The sequence below is a fragment of the Sturnira hondurensis genome, unplaced genomic scaffold (genome assembly GCF_014824575.4).
Source record: "Sturnira hondurensis isolate 20B ecotype Veracruz unplaced genomic scaffold, ASM1482457v3 Scaffold0004068, whole genome shotgun sequence".
Taxonomy (NCBI): Eukaryota; Metazoa; Chordata; class Mammalia; order Chiroptera; family Phyllostomidae; genus Sturnira; species Sturnira hondurensis.
In genome coordinates this window covers 5,420,946-5,435,991 of record NW_028076699.1, presented here as the reverse complement: position 1 = coordinate 5,435,991, position 15,046 = coordinate 5,420,946, and the positions used below count along the sequence as shown (strand labels likewise).

Genomic DNA, 15,046 nt, shown 5'->3' with positions numbered 1-15,046 from the left:
TCATTGCCACGTGACACAATTTTGTTCTTTACAGGTTGCTTCCATAGCTGCCTCTTTTCAAACTGCACTTGTAGCGTATTCAGAAAACGTGGCTGTCTCTGACAAAGTTGTGTTTCATGATCCTTTTGAGCTCTCAGGCTGAATCATCCTCACCCCATTCATTATTTTTTCTGTGAAGGCTAGGACCTGACTGAAAATTTAGATATTTGGCATTAGTCACTGTTATCACTTCCCCAGGAAATTCTATTTCTTTGGAGGCACATTACAGAAAAAGTTTCATGTTTTGTGTAAGTTTCAATTTCTTCATCTTTCTTCAGTCAAAAATTATTTCACTTTCCATTCTTGAAAGAACAGTAGTAAGTGATTAAGCTCCATAGGAACTGGCCACTTCTTTTTAACATTCTATTTGGTAATGATCGCTCTAGGCCAATTGCATGTACCCTCTCAATGGAACTTCCAGGACTATCAACATATACACACCATGAGGAAAATGCTTGTTTATGCAAAGCATAGTGCCCAGGCTCCAGAATATGGTTGTTTTCGCAGAACTGAGGAGACCATGAGTGACACAGAGAAAGGTCTCAGGCACAGGGTGACAGGACTTCAGAATGTCTGCCTCGAAATTCAAAGGGCATCGAGATGGTGAGATATCCAAGCTTCACTGGGTTGGGGGCAACTGGGAAGTAAGGGAGAGGAATTTGCTTAAATGTGTCAAGTTCCAGGTATGTTAAGGGTAGATACATGTTCTCTGATCCTACTTAAGCCAAACATTTCTGTGTCACATCTTGTCCCTGGTTGTCCAGTGGGCGCCAAGTGGTAGAACCGCAGAGTTAAGAAGAGACCTTGGATGAGAGAGCCAGCAGGGGCTGAATTCCTTCTGGGATTGTAGGGTTATGTTTTCAATGGTGGCCCCCACAGAGAGAAAGAGCACTTCTCCCCGCCTCCCCCAAGGCCCAGGAAAAGCAAAGAAAGTGTCCATAGTGAAAAAAAAATCTGTACATATGCCTAGAGTTTTTCCTTTTATTTACAAAGCAGTAAAGCAAACCCCTGTGTGAACATAGAATCCAGTGTACTATAGTATTGCGTTTGCCATTTCCCCTCAAACAGGATGCCAGGCTTGTCCACTTTCCTGATTTGAGCCCCAAATTAGTTTCTTCCATATGAGCACGTGATGACAACTAACCTGTGTGCCTCACCTCCCCACCTGGGGGAAACGGTGGGGAGTTAGAGGAAGGGAGAAGTGGAGATGTAATAAAGCCTATCCCACCATCTTTATCCTCATCTGTAGCATCACTCAGAGGTCCTGTGCCTAAGCCACTTTCTAGAGTAAACTTGGGCTGATCCCGAAACATCTCCAGTTACCTCTCTGTAAGAAGGGAAAGTACCCCGTGGGTGCTTCAGAGGAACCTTAATGAATTGAACCCAAGTGTCCTGAAGGAAAATGAACTTACTTGAAATGCTGAACTTTAAAACAAGGAGTAGCTGAGGTTCAGGCATATTCACACTTGAGCTCACAAGTACGTCTGGCACTGTGTCAAGTCTGTACAATGGCCTTGACCACACAGGAGAAAGCGCAGGTAGGAGTCACAGAACCACCGGTGAGCTGAAGGGCTTTTCCTGACTGACTGGGGTCCCAAGAATAGCCAGAGGTGGAAAGATTCTGTCACTTCCACTACACGTTTGCACACTCCATGGTATCTGTCTTCTGGGCCACATTTCCAAAGGCTTCTGAAATCTACAGACACCCTCTTTAACATACACTTCTCTTTATGTATGTGAACGACAGCCACAGGTGTGCCCCTTCTCTAGATTCTTCTCTTGCACACACACACACAACACAACACAGACGCACACAGTCTGTGTGGTGGGCCAGTCACACCCAAAATAAATACTCTCACGTCTCTAACTCATTTATAGAACTAATCTTATTTTTGAAGTTTGTTAATAAATAATCTAAATTGGGGAGGGAGTTGAAGTTCTTTTTCTTTTTTTTATGTTGATGGATAGCCACAAAGCATAATCATTTTTATTTACAAAAAACCCCCCAAAATTCCAAAACCTAAAAAATCCCCCCCAAATCAAATACTCTCTCTGTAAATATAGTTTTTAAATGATGAGTGAGCTACTGTACCATCGGCCCTGTGTGGTTCCGTCCGTCATGTCAGTCACTCAGCAGTAGCCGTTCCATGAGTCCCTCATGGGTAGTGCAACCAGTTTAAAAGTGTATAAAACATTATACATATAAAAACTCTCACATCCTTTGGATGTTTGCAGTTCATCATAACTTTGTGGTTACCTTTCTGCAACATAAATTAAAAAATAAATCACATACACACGCGCGCACGCACACAGACCCATACGCCCGTCCACTCAGGCACACGACATCTGGAGAGCGTAGTGCATGGAACTGAAGTCCGGGAGGCACGCGGGAGCAGTCCCGTCCTCAGGGCAGTCCGTCATCTTCCAGGCTCAGTGCCACTCGCTGGGGAGACACAGCAAAGAAATCCTCATTAGACCCACAAGATTTATTTATCGAGTATGCATAAGGCATCAGGCATTCTATTACTTTACAGGCATTAACTTATAATCTTCAATCTACCCTAAGAGGCAGGTTTGTCATATTTATTTTACAGATGAAAAAATTGAGACTCAGTGAGCTTAAACACTGGCCCTGGATCACGTAGCAAGTGGGAGAACTAAAATTTAAACCCAGATCTGTGTGAATCCAGAGTTTTGGCATTTTCTTTTCTTTTTTTTTTAAAGATTTTATTTATTTACCTTTAGAGGGGAAGGGAAGGAGAAAGGGAGAGAAATATCAATGTATGGTTGCCTCTCATGAGTCCCCTGCTGGGAACTGTCCTGCAACCCAGGCATGTGCCCTGACTGGGAATCGAACCACGACAGAGCTTTGGCATTTTCCATCGTTCTATTCTGCATCTTTGTAAAAGAGGGCTGCGGAGATCTAAACTTTCACAGTCCTTATAGGAGTTTAGGTTTGCTCAACTTCAATGGGTTCAATGGGTTAGTTTTGACATATGTTTAACCCTAGGTTATTAACTGCTTGTTTCTAGCATGCTAGTCACAGCGAAGAAGGCAACCTGCTGCACCCTCCCAACTGATTATACGAATTGGAAGGTGATGCAGGTCAGTGAAATTCCATACCTCGTTCCTTTACCCGCTACTTTCAAGTCATTAGATGCTAGGCTTCCCTCTGTGACAAACGGCTGACCACTGGATGGTAAAGCCACTAATCCCTGAGCCGGTCTACTCCACTGTGGACGGTGGACTCTAGTGCTCTCCTAGAGTGACATGCAATCTGTTTCTTTATAGCTCCTGATGTTCCCTGATTCTATGTCTTAGTCTCAGAGAGTCCTCCACTGACCACACTTGAAATTTGTAGAGTGAGTTCCCTTCCTTCGGAGTATTTTCTTCTCCAGGCTTTCCCCAACCCGTCCTGTTGCAATTCCCTACTCCCCACTCCCCTAATTCCCGGGTACCCTCCTTTGGACAGACCCATGTTTCAGTACCTCCTCACAGCTGTGTGAATTTGGGCTAACCACTTCACCTCTCCGAGCCTCGGTTCCACCATCTATCAAACGGGCACAATAATAGGACCTACCGTACTTTCTAGGGTTGTTGGGAAATCAAATGAGATAATGTACGAGGAGTGTTAAATACGGTACCTAACACACACAGGGTCCAGAGTATTCCAGCATGAAGTACAACCACACTAGCCTCTTCCAGCTCTGGATATTCTACATACAATAGAAGGCAACTCCACTGCCTTCAAACCACCTTTCAGTTATTGGTTGTTTCGCGGGAGTGCCACGGCCTGCCTCCACTAGCACAGATATTTGAGAGTCTTTTTTCTAGTCCAGTCACCCTCCTACTCTCTCTGGGACAGATCTCTAGGTCCAGGGCAGGTCCCAGAAGTGCTGATGGAGCCACCTGAGGAAGGGGAAGGGGAAAGAACAGGTTGCTGAGAATTCTGGTTTCCAGAGTATCACTCACACCATGATAGAGCGGAAAGAGCATGGGTTTTTGTGACTACACAGACTGAGTTTAAATCCTGGTCTGCCACTTCCTAGTTGTGATCCTAGGCATCGTTTAATTTCTGAGTCTGTTTCCTCATCTGCAAAATGAGGCTAATAACACCAACTTTATCAGGTTCCTGTAAAGACTAAACAAGCAAATGTACGTAAAACACGGAGTGATGTCTGACACACAGTACGTTCTTGCTAAATGTGGATTTCCTCGCTCTCCTATCCTGTTTCTCTGCAACTGGCTGGAGCTGTTCCTCAGGTCTACTGTAGAGTCACTAGGAACGGCTCCTCCTCATTCGTCACTTCCTTCTCTGGAAACAGTGCCATTTCCCACATGCAGGGGACTTTATAACTCACCGAGCACTCTCACATGTGCCATCTCCCTTGAATTTTATAAACTCAGGAGGCGGATAGAAGGGGGGGTTTATCATTCCTATTTTACAAATAAGAGTGAGCAGAGACGTGACTAAGGTCACGGGGCTATGCAACAGTGAAACTGGGAGTCATGTCTGTACTCCAAGCTCAACATTTCCTCCGCTGTGCCCTCTGGGATTTTTAGGAATTACTTAAGCAGCTGTTGGCTTGGATTGGCCCGGGCTAAGGATTCTCAAGGTCACCCGTTAGCCCCCTCACTTGCTCAACTTCACTTCCCACGTCTCCCCTCCACATATAATTTGCTTCAGCAGTGACTCTGCCTGCCCTGCTCACGCTCAATCATGTCTTCCACATGCCATTTCCTCCACCTGCAACTAACCCATCTTTTCTCTTCGCCCAGTACCCAGCTTACAGGTTGCAGCCTCCCAGAACCAGAAAGCCTTCCAGGAGTGGCTGTACCTGCCTGGGTCACACCCTCACTCATCAGCCCCTCGGACTCCGAGCGGCACTGCCCTACCTTGCACTTGACGACAGGCCGTTCGGAAAGAGGGTTCTTCGGGAGTTGGTGCAGCTGTGACCTTGGTTCTCCCGGCAAGACAAAAAGCTCCTTGAGGGCAGGGGCTGGGTCTTCCAGTTCTCTGGTCTCCCCAAGACAGGGCTCTGCCCACAGTGGGCGATCAAAGCTGCTGATTGCCTGACAGGGGATGGACTGGATGACCTCAGTGGTTACACGCAGCCCCCTGACTCTGCTACTCAACCACGACGCCTGCTGCAGCCACCTCGCAGTTCCTGCTTCCCCATAAGCCGTGCCCTGTTGTGCCTCTCGGCATTTGCATATGCCTCTTTCTGGAATGCCACTGTCTCCCTTCTCTGCATGGAAAACTGTTACGACTCTTCCAAGGATGCAGTTTATCCGTCACCTCATCTGTGAGGCATTTCCTGCCAAATTTCCCAAACAGAATGAACAGCTCCCTGTTGGTTTGTTCAACAAATATTTCCTGGGAGCTACCTATGCTGTGCTAGGTGTCAGGCACACAGATCAAATAGTCCTGCCTTCAAGGGGCTCACGGTCTGGTGGGAAGGCCAAAGAGTAAAAAGATAAGGTGACCAGAGTGAGACAGGTGCTGTGACAGAAAGAGGCTGTGGGAAAACAAAGAACGCCAGGGCAGGCTTCCTAGAAGAGAGGACGCCTGAGCTTCCACCATGGCACTTGGCACACAGTCGTACAATAGGAAGTGACTATCTCTAACTCCCACCAGCTCCCTGGGAGCAAGTACGTTCCTTCTTTACTTTGGAACACTTAGCACCTAACATGGTGCTTGGCTCATAACCAGCATACGGTGCTTGTTGAAATGCATACATCTGAATGGCCACAGTTACCCTTCCAGGTGAAAGGTTCTGAAAATTTACTCGGCAGAAAGACAATGGGTGTCTTTATTTCCAGGAAGAGCCTCTAGGTAAAAAGATGGTCCCAACACCCTCCTACCCCAGCGACCTGCCCCAACATTTCTGTGTCCCCAGGGCCTAGAACAGTGCCTGGCACATGGCAGGTTCTTGATAAATGTTTCAAGGAACAGAAGAAGGGAGGAAAGAAGGAAGGGAGGGAGGATGAAAGGGAAGAAGGAAGGGAAGGAGGAAGGGAGGAACGGAGGAAGGAACTCTTCCAGCAAGGAACACTTACTGCGGGATAGACATGGCCGATCTGAGCAGTCCGCCCTATGTGGAGCTCATCTTCATCCTCTTCTTCTGTTGTTTTCCTGTACACTGGGTTGTCAAAGTTCATGCTTTTGGTGTTCTTCCGCTTCCAGTTTCTCCAGATCAGGTAGCCGCTCATGCACAGGAGGGCTATCACTGCTGCAGGAAGACACGTTACTGGACCACCAGCAGGCTCCAGCCCGTTGCCCAGACACCAGTGCATCGCTTGCCAGCTCTCTAATCTCACTGCTCTTGTTCCTTGGGCTCTATTGCTGCATGTTCTTTTCTTTCTTCTGCTTGGAAGCCCTTTTCCTGTCTCTTCGTTCGTTAACTACTCATCCTGCAAATCCAGCTCAAATGTGAAACCTTGCTCAACTTCTCAGGGTAGAGCCAGTTGCTCCCTCACATATGTTCCCAGACCATGGTCCTGTACTTTACATATATGTGCCCCAACTAGCCTGAGCTCTTTGAGGGCAGGGACTGTGTCTTCTCTCTCTCTCTCTCTCTCCAGGGCCTTGCACTGAGTGGGTGCTCAGTAACATGTGCTGAGTGAATCTCTTCACCACACCTTAGCCCTAATGCTGCTGCTTTCCTTGATTTCTCTAAGAAAACCATTCTCTCCCTAAACTGGAGAGGCTTTGCAAGAAGACAGAGGAGGGAAACACAGGCTCTGAGTTAGTATAAATGCATATGTTAATGCTTCAAGGAGGGAGTTCTCAAACAGACCTGGGCAAAAGTGAAGCAAGCATCTTCCTAAGACAGTAAGCAATCACCCTGAACATTTACATGGAGGCTGGATGACAGCTATCCAGGGTGCGACAGAGGGGGTTTCTACTTTGTAAGGTGACAACAATAAATACCTATTAAAGATAGGAACAAGGCAAGGATGCCTGTTATCCCTGTTACTCTTTATTGTTCCAGAGACAGGACAATGCAATAAGACCAGACAAAGGATCGAAGGGCACGTAGATGGGAAGGGGAAAAACAAAACTGTTATTCTGAACAGATATTGTATGTCTGGGAAATCTTAGAAAAGCAGATGAAAAACTTTTAGAAATACTTTTAGTTAATCAAGAACCACATAAAAATCAAGTTTTCATATTATTCAGCAATGACTAATCAGAAAATGGAGTGGAAGAAGAACACATTCACAATAGCCTATCAAAAACTGTACAATACCTGGGATAACCTAATAAGGTACATGCAAGTCCTATGTGATCTATAAATTCCACTGAAGGACATAAAAGAAGGCTCAAATAAATGGAGAGGCATGTCATAGTCCTTCATGGGAAGCATCAGTATTGTACAAAGGTAAATTCTCTCCACATCAACTTATATACCTGAAGAATAAGTTGTCATCATAATTTTTATAGATTAGCAAGATGATTCTAAAGTTCATTTTGAAGAGAAATTGAATGAAAATGGTGGGAAAAATGCTCTAAGAATAATCATGTCCTATCAGATATTAGAACATAGCACAAGGCTGTGCTTCCAGTGTGTAGGAGCAGACGGTACCTGGCGGAGGGGGTAAACAGCCTAGCAGCAGATCAGAGCACGTGTGGGCATGCAGTTTATGACAAAGAGGACAATTCAAGTCAGAAGAAAAGGACGAACTTTTTGGCAATGGTCCAGGGTAAACGAGACAGGCATACAGAAAAAAAATAGTTAAATCTCTATCTCCCACCATACTCTCAAATAAATTCCAAACGTATTAAATGCACTAGTATTTAAATACTAAAAAAATGTTTAAAGCAGCAGACAAACATGTAGGAAGCTATTTTAATGATTTAGAGTGAGGCAAACCTCCCTAAGCAAGACCCAAAAATCGTAACACAAAAGATGAATATATCTGATATTTAAAAATTTTTAATTTATGCATGGCAAAAGATACTGTAAACAAATTTCAAGTGGCATTATGGAAGAAAATATTTGTAGCATGTTTCATGTTCATTATGTATAAATGTTGGGAACCGCCCTGCCTGGTTTCAGGAGCTGTAACCGCCCCCCCATGGCTAAGGCTGAGTGAGCCACCTTTGGACCAAAAGCCACTAAGGAGACAAAGCTCATCTCCCTGGCAAGTGCACCGCTTCTGCTCATTTTTCTTCACCCTGCCTGGCCCCCATTGCTTGATCAATGACGGATAAAATTCCCCAAGGTGGAACGACCTAAGACAGGCACGATCATGGGGAGGACCCAGGGAAGGACTTGGGGGGCTATGAAGAAAGGAGGTGATGGACCCTCGCCCCTCAGCTTTGACATAGCCTGAGTCCTCATTCTGTCTGCAAGAAGTCTCCTAATCTCTTGGCTGCCTTACTTCCCCTGCCTGACTTAAAAATGAAACAATGCCTTAAGCCTGAAACAATGCTGGCGGTGGGTGCCTCCCTGTGTGGAAAGGGCAGGTCCCTAGGGGGATCAGGCCTAAGAAAGAATGGATAAAATCCTGTGAAACCTGCTTTGTTTACAATGCTCTCAATTAAATGATAAGGGTCCAAGCAGGAAGTGAGTTTGTTCCTCAAAGTTTTGTAGCCCTTTAGTTATCAGACCGTGACTCAGAATAAATAGTTCTTTGTATGTTATCTATTGTTTGATCCTTACTGCCAGACAATGATTAATGAGCTTTACCTATATTCCTGTGTAAAATGAACCCAATAAAAACCCACTGAGGAAAAGGTTCTTGGAGCTTCTCCTTTGAGAGACTGGCCACCTTTCCTCCCCAAGCAGATTATGTCTTGGTAGACTTATTCTCATCTGTGGTGGCTGGGGGGACCCTGCAGGCAGAGCCCCCCCTCTACATATAAATGTTTCTATAAATAAGAGTAAGACAAAGAACCAATAGAAAAAAAAGGCTGTGAATAGGCAATTCATTCAGGATGAAATATAAATGGCTAATAAGCTTATGAGGAGGGGAAAAAAAGCAGGGAAAGAATATGGAATATATTTCCACTCATTTTTCTTTCCTCGGATTACAGAAATTTAAAATATTGACTGTATCAGAGTGGATTATTATCAAGAAAACAGCACACCCATGTTTCTTCCTTTGATAGAGTAGAGGAGGCTGGGAAAGGGGTTGTTTTCTCTTTCACTAAACAGCGCTCAGAATGTTTCCCCCTCACTCCACTCAATGCAAGGCCAGGATCTCCTCACCAGCGTCTTTACCGTTGAAGCCTTTCCAGGCCAATTCAAACGCCATCTTCTCCAGGAGTATTTACCATGCCCTCTCCTCCAGAGTACCATGCCTCTATTACAGCACATAATATGTATTAAGACCCCTGTGTAATCACTTTTTTATGACTAAGTCTGATTAAGGACTGAAAGCTCTTAAAGCTTTTTTTTCCTTCCCCGGATCCTTAGCACTTGGCACAGCCCTTTGCATATTGTAGGATTTAAAAAAGATTCACTCACTAACTCACCACCATATCGGGGATTCCCAGGATAAGTGGGCAAAGTCTTTGACCTTGAGGTACTACATAGGGGCCAGTAAGGGAGGTAAATCTATGAATGGACAATCACAATCCAAAGATTTCACCAAGAGAGGACACAGGTGTGACAGGATGTACAGGAGACAACGTGGACATTGGGGTGGGGAGGATGAATCAGCCCCTGGTGTTTTTTGTGAGACTGAACTAAATGTTCTATTCTGGCCAGGTGACCTCCTAGTCCCCCCAGCCCCTGACCCCCCCCACGCCATTTCCCATCCCTGGCTTTGCTCATGCTGTCTCCACTGCTTGGGTTGCTCTTGATCCTTCTTCACTTGGCTAACTCAGCTCGAATATATTGTAATTTCCACCAGGAAACGTTCCCTGCTTAAGTTAAATGCTTCCTCGGCACTTCCAATGAACCGCGTATGGCTTAATTTTAGGGCTTACCATGCCATAATCCAAATATCTGTGTTAAGTTTGTCTCTCCGACAAGTTAATAAAACTTGGAGGGCAGGAACCATGTCACCCATTTTTAGCCACCTCCCCTCCCCTTATCACGGAGTCTGGTACATCGTTGCCGCTTGATAAATGTCTGCGGAAGCCCAGACAGAAAGAACGCAGGATGGCACGACTGAAGCTACGGTAAGCGGCTCCGCTCATTGATTCCACAAACATTTTACTTCCTCCCACGTGCCAGACACTTCTGGGAGCCAGGGGAAGGGGCGGGCATGAGAGGTGCCGCCCCCGTTCCACGCAGCCTGCAGCTCAGCCTCACGTGGCCGGCATGCAGATGGTGGCCTGGAGCCCAGTCCTAAGGCCCTCGTGTGCCAAGCTAAGAAACCCAATTAAATCAGGACTGGGAGGTGGGCAGGAAGGCTGCCAGGGCAGAAAAAGGTCAGCATGCCAAGTGCTCTGCTCTCTGAGAGCTTTCCCCCAGGCCTGGGCTGGCCTTGCCTTTCCCCCCGGTGATCTGGGGCCACACTCACCCATGGGCACAAGGACCCCGATGACGGCGGCGGTGACTGTTGAACCCATCTTGCCACCTTCGTTCCCATCTGCAAAATACAAACATTTGCAGGATGACGTCTCTCTTGTTTCTGGTGGTCTGTCTGTCCATCTGCACTATCGGCTTATTTTTAAGAAGCAATTGAAATGGACACAACATCATGTAGTGGAATCAAGAGTACAGGCTCCGGGGTCAGACTTCTTGGGTTCAAGTCCAGCCGTACTACTCCCTACTTGTGTGACCTTGGGCAAGTTATTATACATTATAAATACACTTCATCTTGGGGACAGTATTACCTACCTCCTAGGGCAATTGTAAAGAGTAAATGAGATGACTTGTGTGAAAGGCTTGCTTCGCGCAGTGCCTGACACAGCCTTGCTTCGTTTGAAGAGGGCAGGGAGTGGGGTATGGGGTATATAAAAGCACATTCTAAACAGAAAAGTGCTCAGAAAGTGAACTGTGGTCTTTAAAAAGTCTGTTGTGTCATCTTTTTCACTCTCACAACCGTCTTCACTGTAATGTTTGCGCAGCGCTTTGTAGTTTAGCAGCATTTGTCCCATGGACCCTCATGACAGCCCTCTGAGGTGCAAAGAGACAAGCATCTACTCTTGCTCCAAGAGACGAGCGGGCTGCCCACTCGGCAGTGGCCCAAACACCATCCTCTCGGTGTGTCTCTGTCTCCAAGTTATTCTAAGGGAGACTACTTATTCTTATTCTTTTTTAAAAAGTATTTTATTTATTTTTAGAGAGAGGGAGAGAAATATCAGTGTGTGGTTGCCTCTCATCCACCCCCCTACTGGGGCCTGGCCTGCAACCCAGGCATATGCCTCGACTGAGAATCAAACCAGGGACCCTTTGGTTCACAGGCCGGCACTCAGTCTACTAAGCCACACCAGCCAGGGCAGGAGACTAATTATTAAGGGGAGAAAAGAGCCGCACTGCTTGCAAAGCTGACTGCGGCAATGCCCTGGCCTCTCCCTCAGGGCCCCAGCAAACACTGGGTAGCCGAGTTAAAGCCTGGAGCATGATGAAGCCCGTGGGGACTCCTGGTCCCCTGGGGCCCTGCATGAGAGGAACCGGAACTCACACATGATCTCCCTGCCTCTCCAAGCTTCCGGGAAAGTGCTCAACTCTGAAAACCCAGCTTCTACAGGGAGGGCAGACCAGTTAGAAAGGGGCTGCAGAGCTGCTGGGTTTCTGGGCCGCGTGTGTAGGGGATGGTTTAGCCTCTTAAAGAAACTCCCCTTGGCAGGCAACTCAATTAAAAAGGTATTTGCTGGCTAATGAGACGGAACTTTTCTAGCAGCGATAATGACTACTTCTGATGATTTACCAAGTGGTGAACTTAATTACTTTTATCCCAGGGTTTGGAAAAAGGCAGGCGCAGACTATTCATGGGTATTATCATCTGAGGAACCTACTGAGGGATCTGAGAACTGAGACCAGAGCTGCTGAAGTTCCAGATCTAAGGGACACTCCCTCATATACAGGTCATAACAGGTGACACACAGACACACACCCGGAGCGGCAGAGGCTGTGTGTGTGAGCACGTCTATTTCCCTCGTCTCCTTTGCCTCTCATGGCGATCTTGTGAAGCAGGTGGGAGAAGGGTTATTATTATCCCATTACATGGGTGAAGAAACTGAGGCTCAGAGACAGAAGGTAGCTTCCTTCAAGACCCTCTGTAAGTTAGGGGCACCTGCGACTTCTACATCACAGTGGGGCATTCTGCTTTCCCCGGCTTCCTCCTCAGAGGCACCAACATTCAGCTCTGGTATGATCTCTCCTTCCCACACAGTGCCCCCTGCTGGCTCCCTCTGTCGTGAAAGAAGGCAGAACTCATTTCCTTACAGTGCTGGGAGTGGTTGCTGGTTGCAGGGCTTGGGGTGGACGGGCTGACGCTGGAAGCCCTGGGGGCGTTAACTGAGCTCAGAACAGCAGCTGCCGGGCTTGGTATCTCCGTGCTGTGGCTCCGGTTGGTGGGGCTGTGGGCAGGGGTCCCCCGGGCTCCTGTGGAGTCGGACACTGTCCTCGTCGTGGTAGAGGCTAACGTCGTGGTTGAGGTAGATTGAGGTGCTGGACAGGAAATACCATGGAGGTCACTTGGACAGAGAATTTTATTGCTTTAGTGCCTTAAATTACTGCCTCTATGGATTCTATTTAGGAACTCATCTTCATGGCTTGGCTCAAAGGCCACCTCTGTGAAGCCTTCCCGATTCCTCCCGAATGGGCTTTGATCTTTTCTTTAGCTTGGGTCCCAAGCACTGTGTCTGAGTGTTGATCTGACAAAAGTGAGTGATCAAAGCAATGCTGTAGAACCAGGTCTGGGCAAGACCACCGTCAAAGCGTGGGAGGAGGGGGGATCATACATCTCTAGAAGGATTTTATGCGCATACCGTTACACCACTAGGTTTAAAATCTTGTTCTATTTTAAACAATTGGATCTGGAAATCGTAAATGATGCAGCAGACTTCTGCTCAAAGAAAAGGCCTTGGCTCTGCATCAAGACTGGAGAAAAATGTAAATTTGTGTGGCTGAAGTGCCAGTCATGTCACAAAAGGGCTTCTGCGTAGTGTGTTAAGTTCTGGGCAAGACACTGGCAAGCTCGTATCCACCTGTATGTGTGTGTACATGGCAACTAAAGCCGTGGGATCAAGGGCTCTTAGTCTGAAGTCTTCAGGGGGTTCCAGAAAGCCCCTGACAATGAATTAAAAATGTTGTCTGCCTATGTGCGTTGTTGGGGGGAGTGAGAAGAGGAAAGCCTTGGAAGGACCCTAGGGGACACCTGCATTCAAGGAAGGAAAAGAAGAGGAGTGTGCAAAGGCAATGGGAAGCCAGAGCAGACGGAGGGAAACCAGGAGCACACAGTGTCCTAGAAGCCAAGGGAGGGTTTCAGCAGGGTGCGGTCTGGCACGGCCAGGGGCCTCCCCTCCTGGCGGGGCCACTCACCTCGGTAGCACCTCTTCATGTCTGGGCCCAGCCACATTGTGTCAGGACAGGCACACGTGTACTTGGGAGAGTGGCCAGAGATCTGAGGAGCAGGAAGGCACAGGTATTCGCAGCCTCCATTGGGCTGGGCGGTCAGCTCGCAGGGGTCAGCAGCTAATGGGAGGGAGGGGGGCAGAGAGAGAGAGATGGGCCCAGATAGGACTTGTCAGCTCTTCCCTCCTCCAGAGGGTGATGCCCCCCCGCCCACTCGGCTTGCTCGAAAAGCTTTCTCTACTGCTGTTACCGGGCAGCTTCCAGCACTGTGCCTGGCGTTTCATTCCTACTTTCATTTAACCCCGACCTCACCCCTCAGAGGCAGGTACTATGCCTCAGACTGACAGACAAAGGACACCTAGGCTCATGAGGAGAATAAACTTGTCGAAACTGTACCACTAATAATTTTGGACACAGAATTTAAATTGAGGTGCCTGAGACTGCAAAGTCCATTTTTTCCCCTATGCCACCCACCACTTCTCTTTCTTATTTACATTTCTGGATTTAGAATAAGGCAGTAGCCCCATCTCCTCTCCCCACTGTGCTTTCTCACCTTCACTCGGCAGCGACCCCCCAGTGACAGTCAGACTTAGTGTACCCTAGTGCTAGAGGAGGGGGCGACCAATAGGAGGGTTCCTGACTTCTATTCCCAACTGACACGCCGACTCTCTCTGGGGCCACAGGATGTATCAGTCTATGCTACTGTCAAACGGACACAAACACCAGATGACAAGCAATGTGCTCCTCACGGCAGCAGCCGCTCTGGAAAGCGAGTCAGAGCTTAGTTCTGTTAACACCTGTTAACACCAGTTTACCTCTCCGAGCCACAGTCTCCTCAATAGTCAAATGAGAACAATGATTGACCCACACTTCGTGGGACTGGCAAAAATAGGGCATTTATATATATTTTTATACCCAGGACTATTTCACCAAGAGCTTGCTTGAGGCAAAATGAGATGAAATATATGACAGCAGAGCACGCTGCTGACGAGAGAGACTGTTGCCATTGTTCCTAGGGCCTCGGAGACAATGTGTCACATGACCATGAACCAGCCTGCCTCTCGGAGAGAGAGGACGTGGGCAGGGGACCAAGACCAGGGAAGGCTCACCTCTCGGCTGCTTCAGCTCATGGAAGACGACAATGTCGTGTGGGTTATTGAGGTTCTCAGCTAGGATGGAGATTTCCAGGCCATTGAGCCGATTCGCACTGAAAATGGCCTCGTTTTCCAAGTCTGTCCAGAACACCTTGTCCTGCGGGGTACAGATGCAGAGGTTGGGTGGCCTGGAGCCCACGTCCATGGCCTCGGTCTTAGGGCTCACGCCCAAACCACAGCCACGAGAACGGCCTGGCCATCTCCCCCGTCCTCTCCCACACACAGACTCACAGTGGGGCTCTTGGCCTCTGATCTGTGCCACGTGCTCTGGTTCCCTTCTCTCTCTGAAAGCTATTTGGTGATTTTGTGCTTTGGCCTGGAAGCTGCTCATTAATGGTTGGCTAGGCCTGCTTCCTAGAGCCCAGCACAAAC

The 15,046-nt window shown here is 47.6% G+C and overlaps 1 protein-coding gene across 10 annotated transcripts in view; it reads right to left on the bottom strand.

Annotated features, from left to right (window-relative positions):
- Positions 1 to 1,006: 1,006 nt before the first annotated feature.
- The window catches only part of LRP8 (LDL receptor related protein 8), a 73,637-nt gene continuing 59,597 nt past the window's right edge, over positions 1,007 to 15,046 (bottom strand). For 6 of the 10 annotated variants that reach the window (XM_037043227.1, XM_037043228.1, XM_037043232.1 and 3 more), the window contains 7 exons: positions 14,630 to 14,771; positions 13,488 to 13,640; positions 12,390 to 12,614; positions 10,519 to 10,587; positions 6,100 to 6,272; positions 4,936 to 5,112; positions 1,007 to 2,482 (listed from right to left, as the gene is read on the bottom strand). In XM_037043227.1, coding sequence (XP_036899122.1) covers positions 2,444 to 2,482; positions 4,936 to 5,112; positions 6,100 to 6,272; positions 10,519 to 10,587; positions 12,390 to 12,614; positions 13,488 to 13,640; positions 14,630 to 14,771 — 978 coding nt within the window. In that variant the 3' untranslated portion in view covers positions 1,007 to 2,443. The remainder of the gene's footprint in view (positions 2,483 to 4,935; positions 5,113 to 6,099; positions 6,273 to 10,518; positions 10,588 to 12,389; positions 12,615 to 13,487; positions 13,641 to 14,629; positions 14,772 to 15,046) is intronic. The other 4 variants (XM_037043230.1, XM_037043233.1, XM_037043231.1 and 1 more) reach the window with 3 other exon arrangements.